The 10,441-nt window shown below is 46.6% G+C and overlaps 1 protein-coding gene across 4 annotated transcripts in view; it reads left to right on the top strand.

Moving 5' to 3' along the window:
* Positions 1–7,001, top strand: part of CNTFR (ciliary neurotrophic factor receptor) — a 93,043-nt gene extending 86,042 nt beyond the window's left edge. For all 4 annotated transcript variants that reach the window (XM_074280241.1, XM_074280240.1, XM_074280239.1 and 1 more), the window contains 3 exons: positions 5,207–5,387; positions 6,144–6,312; positions 6,872–7,001. In XM_074280241.1, coding sequence (XP_074136342.1) covers positions 5,207–5,387; positions 6,144–6,312; position 6,872 — 351 coding nt within the window. In that variant the 3' untranslated portion in view covers positions 6,873–7,001. The remainder of the gene's footprint in view (positions 1–5,206; positions 5,388–6,143; positions 6,313–6,871) is intronic.
* The last annotated feature ends 3,440 nt before the right edge of the window (positions 7,002–10,441 follow it).

Here is a 10,441-nt window from a genome sequence, read left to right as displayed (position 1 = left end):
ATCACGTAGCTGCCTCTATAGTCAGGATACAGTGTTCATGTGCTCCCTTGCTTCTCTGGGCTGATCAGTGCCTATGGGAAAGCATCAAGAAGTGAGTAAGGTGTAAAAAGGAAGGGTAGAGGAAGCAGAGGGACACAAAGTCAGAGGGATAGCCTCTGAGCTGAAGGTAAAACTCAGCCCTATTCCTGAGAAAGTCCCTTGGATTGTGGCAGGGCATGGGCCCTGACCCAGAGCTCTCCCTTCCCTTCTCCTGTCCCCATTCCTATGATCAGAGCTCCACCTGCTACTCCAAAAGGGAGAGTGAGCTTATGTTGCTAACAGGTCTGAGACCCGGACTCTTTCATCCCTGAGAGCAGGGAAAGATGAAGCTTTGAAGGGAGGCACCTCTCAGAAGAGAGGGGCCATTTAAAGATGGCAGGAGAGTGGAGGCTTCTGGTGTGTCTCTCAGCTCAGCTCTCTCTGCTTGCCCAGCACACTAATCTTTTTGATCTTCAGTTATGTTCTTGTCCTAGGCGCAAGGAGTCAGGAGCACTTTGGGCCAGGGAAACTGTACATGAACAGGAGGTTGGAGCCCCTTCTTTGGTTTTGTTACCCTCCTTAATCTCCCCTTCTGTGAAGGGAACTGAACAACTGGCCACCTCACTAATAACTCTGGTCCCTTTCCTATGATCAGAATATATGATTAGAGACCTAATGTGCAGGGGTTTCTGAGTTTGGAGAAGTACTCCCAGAGTCTCCCACTTAGGTCATAGGATTATAACGCCTGTTTTGAAAACTTAACCCTATTACAGGATCATAGAATCTTAGAGCTAAAAGAGATTAGATAGCACTGATCTAATCCATTTTTCAGAGATCATGTAACTCTGCAGCCAGGGTGAAGGTCATCAATGGGGGTAAGTGATAGAGCTGGGATTCCACTCTGGGTTCTTACACATTTCAGGGTATGTTAGAGCTAAAAGGGATTTTAGCCCTTTCTACAGTGAAATCTCTACAGCTCCTGCAGCGCCTGGTAGAAGTGAGGTTGGAGAGCTTAAAAAGATGCGCAGTTCTCATCAGATTTGGAGAGAAAGATGATGTGATTAGTGTGGGGCACATTGAACTTGCTTAAGGGTCAGAGCCAGAGATCTAAAGGAGGAGTCAGAAGGAGGAGAGGGAGATGAGTGAGCTACCCCTTGAATCAATAAGGGCACATTTCTGGTACTAGAGATTGAGAGTCATCTTCTGTAATGTGGATTTTGTACAGCATATTGCAAAATGTATTCCTGGAGGTTGGATGGGTGAGTATTTTGAGAATAGTATATAATAAATTCCACCTAGATGGCCTCCATTTCTGAGTCCCCTTATGTTCCTGATATTCCATGGTTCTGTGAGCGCAAAAATGAGAGCCTTTTTTCCCCCTTGTGTTACATCGTCTCAGGAGTGACTGATCCTTCCGGACTTGGGGTTTGGACTTGCTTCTGTGAACAGAGAAATATGGTCCCCATGGAGCTCCCCAGGTGGGAGATATTCCTAAGTTCTCGACAAGAAGGGGGAGAGATGTCTTGCTATACCATCTGAATTCCTTGGGCCAGGCAATGATCCCACAAATGCACACATTAGCGATTCTCACACATTTAGTACAAATGAGATATATGTCTCATGCATGCTTGTGTGCACAAGCACACCCTCATAGCCACACACAGATACCAACACACAGGTCCTCATGTCCCCCAAATTAACATGAAATCCATCCAATTATGCTTAGACTCCAGATCATATTGTATGAGAAACAGTTGAGGAAACTTGGGATCTTTACTCTGGAAAAAAGATATGGGGAGGGGAATAATAATTATGTTCAAGTATTTGAAGGGCTGACCATACCAAAGTACAAATTCTCTTTTCTTTTTTCTTTCTTCCTTTTTTTTTTTTTCGCTTGGCCCTAGAGGACAAAATTATCAACTATGAATGAACATTACAGAGGCAAGTTTCAGCTCAATATAACAATCAGAGTGGTTTTTTTTTTTTTTTTTTAATGTCTGTGTGAAAGAGTCATCTCCCTGCCCTACAGTGACTAAAGCAATTCATTTCAATTGTATAAGCACTGGGTGCTAGCCAGACGAAGATTAAAATGAAACAGCCCCTGCACTCAAGGAGTTTTTGTTCTCCTTGGGCAGTTAGGTGGTAGCAGAGTTAAGAGTCAGTAAGACCTGAATTCAATTCTAGCCTCGAACACTAACTGTACGATTCCAGGCGAGTCACTTAATCTCTGTGTGCCTCCATTTCCTCAATGGTAAATAGGGAAAAGAATTAGTTCCTGTCGGCCAGAATTATTGTGAAGAACAAGTGAATATCTGTAAAATGCCTGGCACTGAATGGATGCCTTATAAATATGGTTATTCTCACTTTTCCCTGTGGGGTGGTGAGGAAGTGATAAAATGTGCGTACGCCAGCCAAAACCAAAATAAATGAATAACAAAGTAATTTTAAGTTGAGGTGAGATAGAGTACAGCTGACAAATGAGGAAAGCAGGAAAAATACCGAGGCTTCAAGGAAAACCAGAGGTTCCAAGGGATAGAGGTGGGCAATGAGATCATTCCATCCCCGGGGACAGACTATGAAAAAAGGCATAAGGTGGGAGGAATGTATACTCAAGGGCTTTCCTCCAGAAGACGGAGCAGAGGTTGAACTAGATGGCCACCAAGGTTCCTTCTAACTCCTGTGGTGTTCTCTGTAGGTCCTTACCATTCCTCAGACTAGGCCAGAGGAAGGGCCCAAGGCTCCACACCCACCCTGTGCTTTTTCATAGTCTGTCCCCGGGGATGGAATGCTCTCATTGCCCACCTCTATCCCTTGGAACCTCTAGTTTTCCATCAAGGCTCAGCTTAAGTATTTTTCCTGATTTCTAAGTCTTCCCCCACTACACTCCATGCTCTACCCAACTGCTGGAGAGATTTCTCCAAAACAAAGATCCGGTGTCACATCACTCACACACCCTGCCCCTCTCAGTTTGCTCCCAATTGCCTTGAGGATCAAATATATAAACCTCTATTTGCACTTTAACACCCTTTACAATCTGGTACCTTCCTATCTTTATGGCTTTCTGACACTTTATACCCCTCCTTGTAATGTATGATCAGTGACACTGTCCATTGTCATCTCCTACTCCTCCTCTTCCTCCTCCTCCTCTTCCCCTTCTTCCTCCTCCTCTTCTTCTATAACACACTCTCTTTTGACTCCAGCTGTTTTCCCTGGCTGTCCCCCATGCCTAGCATGTTTTCCCTTGTCACCTCTTGATTCTCCTGATTTCCTGCAAAATTCAGCTCAAATCCCACCCTCTAAAGGGATTTCCCACCTCCCACCACTGCTAGTGCTTTTGAGATTGCCTTCTGTTAATTCTGTATGTATTGTCTGTGTGCATAGTTGTTTCTGGGTTGAATTCCCCATTAGATAGTGAGTTTTTTTGAGGGCCGCGAGGGACTGTTTAGCCCAGTACCCGGTACATACAGTAAGTACTTGAGAAATGCTTGTTGATGGTGATGATTCTGATGAAAGCCAGAGAAAAGGACCAGGAACGATGGAAGTCACTCCTGAGCGCCGAACATCATCCTGTCCTACCAAGACAGGCTGATTTCTCTTGGGATCTGCCCCAAATGATGTTTGGTCAGAAAGTCAGTTAAGAAACATTATTTACTGTGTTAAGCGATGGAGGTGTGAAGGAAGGTTCATAGCCTTTCCCTTTCTGGTGGAATTCTAGCATGTACAGAGATCTAAACATTGGGCCAAGTCGGGCAGAGGAAGGAATCTTAGACATCTCCTTATCTTCCTCCTTCCCTTTCCTGCCTCCTAAACACCACTGTAAACGTATTCTGAAGACTTCTTGGCCCCGGTAGCCAGAGTCCTGCAGGGCTACAGCCAGGGAAAGGGGAGGGGAGGCAGCGGCTGGCCAAGTGCAGGGACTTGGACCCAGCTTCCTCTGTCCCTTCTTGTTTATGAGCCTCTTTATAGCCATCCCTTCGGCAGGTTAATGAGGAAGTAAGTGGCGCTGAGATGAAGCAGAAAGGGACCTGGGATGGGAGGGGGCTGGGCGGGGGGATGGTTAGTGGGTGGTGGTGGCCCAACCCTTCCCCCACAAAGCAGCCAGGTTCTGCTCCCCGCCAAAGGCTCCCTTGTAAATGGCCCCCCTCGGTGGCGCTAATGGCTGTAAAGGTCTGTAACGAGAGACGATGGGGGCTTTGGGTGGCCAGAGAGGAAACTCTGGTAAGGGCCGGCGTCCGGCCGGGCACAGTAGGCCATAAAATTAACAGGCTGTAAAAAGGGAAAGGGCATGGAGACAGAGAGAGGCAGCTGGTGGCAGGGAGGGGAGTGGATGGAGAGACGATGGAGGGGAACATCTGGGAGGTCCCATAAGAGGGTGACCCAGAGGAGCCAGTGAGTGCCTGGTTCATATCCTTAGAGGGTGGTCTTGGGGGCCAACCAGAACAAGGGTTCTGAGCTGTGTACCTTCAGTACTGGGGACTCTCATTCATTCTCCTGTATGATTCAAAGCATTTGGGAGACTCAAGTGGGGTTTACAGTGGGGGAGTGGGAGTCAGGTTAATCCCAATAATAAGGTGGAGGCATAGGGGGAGGGTTCCATTTCCTTTCCATAAAGCCAGGATAAAAAGATTGGGGGAAAGTCATAGGTGGGGATTGAGGGTTTGCTGTGGGGAAATGGGGAGGGGATCAGCTGGGTCCTCTGGTATAAAAGGAGATTGGGTGGCTGGGGTGGCTCTGGGAAGACTAAGTATAAAGAATTGGAAAGTGTTGGGAAATGGAAAAGGATCTGGGGCTAGGGACAGGAGAAAAGTCAGACACAAGGGCAAATCGAACGTCACCAGGTGTGCTGGATCTGGCTCAGGAAGACTTGGGTTAGAGTCCATCGCAGACATATGCTACCTCTGAACCCACTTTCCACATCTGCAAAATGGAGTGGTTGGATTGGTGTATGGCTGTGACTCGAGAACACCCCTGCCCTCAGAATACACAAAATACCCCTCAGTTTACCCGATCTCTTGGACCTCCCTTGTCCTTACCCCTTCCCTTTCCATAGAGGTATTTGGTTTTTTTTCTTCCCCAGTAGCATGTAAGCTCCTTGAGAGCAGGGATTGTTTTATTTGCGAGTCATGGCGCAGAACAGTGCCTGGGACACAGTGGGGATGTCATGAATACTTCCCCTTGCTTTCCTCAGGTTGAGCTGTCAGACGGTACCACACACACCATCACTGATGCATATGCTGGGAAGGAGTACATCATCCAGGTAGCTGCTAAGGACAATGAGATTGGGACGTGGAGTGACTGGAGTGTGGCCGCCCACGCCACACCTTGGACTGAGGAGCCCAGATACCTTACAACGGAGGCTCAGGCTCCAGGTTAGAGTCCTGGAGTTGTCCCCCCGTCCTCAGGCCCCACTGTCCTCCGGCTGAGGCTTTCTCCCATCTCTGACTCGGTCCTATCCATTTAACAGCAAAATCTCCTCCCTTCTCTGTTCCAAATACCCCCCTCTCCATCTGTCTCACTAAACACCTCATTCTTTCACCGTCTTGGTATCTATTATTTCTTTGTCTCTGTCTGTCTATCTAGCCTTCTCCCTGTCTGCAGGATCTCTATACTGCTCTTGGAATCAGAATTCTTGGATTTGAGGTTTGATCCCACTAGTCACCATCTGGACCATTCTGGTCAGACATTGACCATCTCTAAATCTCAGTTATCTCACCTGTGAAATGGGGATGAGAATATACCATTTATCTTCCTGTGCTTTTATTTTTGTAACATTTGAAGCATCCTATAATGACAAGCTATCATCACTTTCTGTTCTCTATACACATCACTGGTGTGAAAAGTCAATTTTTTTCTTATAGTGCTTATCTCATTCAACCCCCTTTTGTCAGTAAACTGTCCTCACTACTCCTCATCCCGTACGTGAGAGGGATGTACAGTCCCCTAATCTCCAGGGTTCTAGATCAGGGTGCAGGGAGAATAAGGGAAAGCAGGGCCTTTACTCTAAAAACAGATAGTCTTTTGCATTTCTTTTCTTACTCCAGTTATTCTGAAGATTTCATGGGGATCTCCCCCCCCCCCGCCTCATATAGCCCCCAGACCCTCTGAGTTTTTTCCCTTTCCCCCAGAGACCACCACCACCACCACCACATCCTTCATCCCCCCTCCCACCACGAAGATCTGTGATCCTGGAGAGGTTGGGGATGGAGTGGGATCCTCAACCGGTCTCCTGCTGACTGTGACCGTGACCGTGACTGTGACAGTGACCACCATAGCAGCCACTGGCCTCTTTATTTAGTGAGTCTGGATGGGGAAGCACAGAGGGGACTGGAGGGAAATGAGAGGCACCTGGTAACAGAGGGGAAGCAAGTTGTATAAAACCAGGTCAGGGGGGGGCGGGTGGGTACAGCAGGAGTCCTCGAGGGAAATATTAGTGGAGAGAGAAGTTGGGACCCTGAAGTGAGAGAAGCTGGGCCTGGGTCAGGTCACGGGGAATTGGAGGCTGTTTAATTTATTTCCATGCTTTTCATAATAAAATATATTACACACAGATCATATGCAAATCAACTTTACTCTTTTTAATTAACAGCTGGGGCCCTGTGCTGAGCACCCAAAGGAACAGCCCTGGGTAGGGGGAGGAGGCTGTAGAAAAGAGCGATGTACCCACATGGTAGGGAAGGGGACGCCGAGGATCTGAGCAGCCTGAAGAGCGGGGGGGGGGGGGTAGATCCTCAAGTTCAGCCCCGAGGAAGGACCAGGGCCCTTGGGGCTAGGGCAAGTCAGATCAGGGAGAAAGTGGGGATCTGCAAAGCTGGGCCAAGCCATGCTAACCACCTCCCTTGTTTTCTTTTCCCAGAGTCCCTCTGCATTCCTGTGGAAGAAAATGTTGAAAACAGAAATGAACAACAACAACAACAAAAGGCTCACACAAAAAAAAAAATCACACACACACACACACACACACACACACACACACACACACACACACACACACACACCCCAAAAAGAAAAAGAAAAAAAAAGAAAAAACAGGAAAAAAAAAAACAACAAACAAAAAAAAAAGATACCGTTGGGATTCTTGTTTTTCTATTTTGCACACGGTCAGGAGGACGTTTCACATTGTCTCCAGCTTCACTTTGTAGAGACAACCCTGGCCCCTGACTCCCCTCCTCCAGCCTCCCATCCCCAGTCCTTACTCCCAGCTCCCTGATACCTCTCTCCCCTCCTGCGGCCCTGCAGCCCTCTAGCTCTGGTTTTCTGCCTCCTCTGCAGCCCTCAGGTTGTGTCCCTGAGCTCCTGGTCACTCCCTGGCCTCCCAGCCTCCCTCCCCGGCCTTCCCCACATCTCTGAGAGGGGATAAACTACTTAAGAGGAGACCTCCCCTCCCTCCCCTGTAGGCAAGAGAGAGAACCATACAGCTAACCCACCCACCAAAGACATAGCCCTTCTCCCTCATCTGGGCCACCTCCTCCAGCCCCCTCCTCACCGGGGGCCCCAGAGGACTTGGGTAGGGGGTAAGGGGGCCTCAGTACCCCCTAATGCCAGCAACTTTCCCCATACCTCTGGCCCAAGTGCCCCCTCTTGCTCGGGTTTCTTCTACTGTCTCCTTCAGGGCGTTTGCCCTGGTTGGATTAGAAGTTCCTAAGAACTCGTCCATTCTCCCTCCAGTTACAAATTCCCATACCACATGCTTTCTCAGTCTCCCCAGGCCCAGGGCTTCCCAACTCCTGTTTTGTATGGCCCTCCCTCACCTTGCCCCTTCCCAAAGTATTTAATGCCCCATTCATCCTAGTCAAACCCAGTGGTAACTTGCTGTATTTGAATTTTTTATAGATGTATATATACAGGGGAGGGGGGAGGGGAAGGGAAGAAGGGTTCTCATTAAACGTCACCATTTCATGAGTTACTGAGAGCAGACCAGTTATTGGGGAGTGGGGGAGGGTAGGGGGTTTCAATCAGAGAGTGCAGCTAGAAACTTGTTTTGTTGGTTTTTTCTGTCACAGGGAAATGGGCTTATGGAAAGAAAATAAGCGTAGGGATAATTTCTCAGTACCATTTCTCTGGAGGGGCAACTGTAAACAATGTTTCCTCTCAGGGACTGTGATCAGACTGGCCATATTTAACTTACTTCTCATCAACCTGAAGGAAGAGGGGCTACAAACACAAATTCAGTATGGATTAAGTCTCTTCTGTGTGAAGCACTCGGTCCTGGGAATACAATGACAAAAATGATATAGTCTCTGCCCTCATAAAGCTCAGAACATTCCACTGGAGTGATATATGTATGCAGAGGAATATATTTCAAGGTAATTAGTGATGGAGGCAAGGGAGAAATCCTACAAGTGCTGTAGGAATATTTGTTGGAGAAAACCCTTGAAGCTAGGGAGATGTATGTAGCTTTCCTAGAGGAGCTGAGCCGTGAAGCATTAAAATTCTTAATGGCAGAAATGAGAGGGGAACACCTTCTAGACATAGCCAGTATGAACACACTGAGGAAACAGAGACGGTTTTTTAAGAGGGAGTTTGGCTGAAATCGAGAGTGAACTGGAGTAAGGCTCCCCTCGTGACATGTGAAATAAGGCTGGAATGGTAGGTGGGAACGAGACTGTAAAGGACCTTTTTTTGTCTCGGGGTCAATAGAAAGCCAGGGCGCTTTTTGAGCAAAGGAGTGACTTGACAAGACTGGTATTTTGAGAAAATTATTTTAAAATTATGTTTGTGAAGAATGGGTCAGAGGTGAAATTGGAGGCCGATTATTTTAACCATCAAGACCCGAAGTCGTAGAGACTTGAATGAGAATGAGGGAGGGATGAATCTGATGGAATGTGGACAGACCTTGGCAACTGAATGGATGGAGGAGGTGAGGGAGAGAGGAGTCAGAGATGATTCCAAATTTTCTAAGCTGAATGACAAGAGTGATGTCCTCCACAAGAACAAGGAAGCTTGGTGAAAGGATAACTTTAGGGAAGACGATGAATGATTTTGGATATGTTAAAGTGCCTTTTGGATTGTTATCCTTCCTCCATTCTTAAATAGGACAGCGATGTCTTGATTTGGAATGAATTAGGTTTAAGTGAGCCAGAGCTGTGCAAAGCCTTCCTCTCCTCCAGAGTCATTGGAAGTACAGTGGCAAGACACAGGGAGACAGCAGCAGGTAGTTATTGGTGGTGGAGGACTAGATTTGTGTCGAGATATAAGGGTTTTATACATATCTATATATAGTTTCATACATACATACATACATATATATGTTGGAGTCCTCTCTGGAGAATGAATTGGACCCATGGAAGCTGATGAGATCACCAAGGGAGAAAGCAGAGAAAGAAGAGGGCTTAGGTAGAGCCTTGGGAGATACATATGGCTAAGGGGGTAAATGAGGTATTCAAGGTTGGGGGGAGTGCCTTGTTGAATTGCTTCACTTCAGAGGGAAGACTGAAGGAAGGAAAGCAGGGACAGACATTTCCATGTCGGTATATGGCATGAAGCTTTTTGGGAGAGAAATACCCAGGGGACAGAGTAAACTGCAGGAAGAGCTGCTGCTAACACAAGGAGACAAATGGCAGATTTTGTCCGTCAATAAGGATTTATTAAGTGCTTACTATGTGCCAGGCACTGCGCTAAGTAATGGGGATACAAAGTAGGGCAAAAATCAATGCACTCAAGTGTAGGTAAAAATGAATACAAATTTCTCTTATAGAAGGATAGGCATTCAGTTATGTTCCGAGATTTAGGCTCAATATAAATAAGGGCTTCCTGATAATTAGCACTGTCCCCAAGTGAAATAGACAGATGGTATTGAGGAATGGATTCCAATTCCCTGGGATGGGATGACCAAAACTGGTCATGGATGACCAAACAATCGAGGGAGGAAGTGATTGCCCAGGCACAAGATGGATGAGGTCAGAAGTGTCTGACCATCGCTCATAACACTCCTGAGTATGGCCTAAGCCTGATTAAAATGTGATTGGGGAATATTTAACAAAATAAATAAAAAATACAATAAAATATAGATAGCATTACATTTTAAAGCTTAGTCAATATGTAGCCTATAGGGATCCATCTGTATAGTTAAGTAGCCTGTTTCTATTTTGAATTTAACATTATTGGCCTAGATGTCCATGAGGTCCCTTCCAACTCTGAGAGGCTCTGTAATGCAGGAGAAGGCCTTGGATGGGTTGTGGGAGTGGGATGGGTTGGGGAGGGGCAGCATACATAGACTGTTCTCTGGAGAAATGGGCTCCATGAGTTGCTGTGGCCAGAATGCTAATAAAAATCCTGGATATTGCCATGAATCTATAAAAATGACTTACATTTATATAGTACTCTAAGATTTACAAAACCCTTCATAAATATTTCATTTGAATTTCAAAACAACCTCAAGAAGGAGATAGTAAAACCATTATGAGGTTATGGGTTCAAATTTGAC

The sequence above is a fragment of the Sminthopsis crassicaudata genome, chromosome 1 (genome assembly GCF_048593235.1).
Source record: "Sminthopsis crassicaudata isolate SCR6 chromosome 1, ASM4859323v1, whole genome shotgun sequence".
Classification (NCBI taxonomy): domain Eukaryota; kingdom Metazoa; phylum Chordata; class Mammalia; order Dasyuromorphia; family Dasyuridae; genus Sminthopsis; species Sminthopsis crassicaudata.
This window is presented reverse-complemented; position numbering and strand designations above follow the sequence as displayed.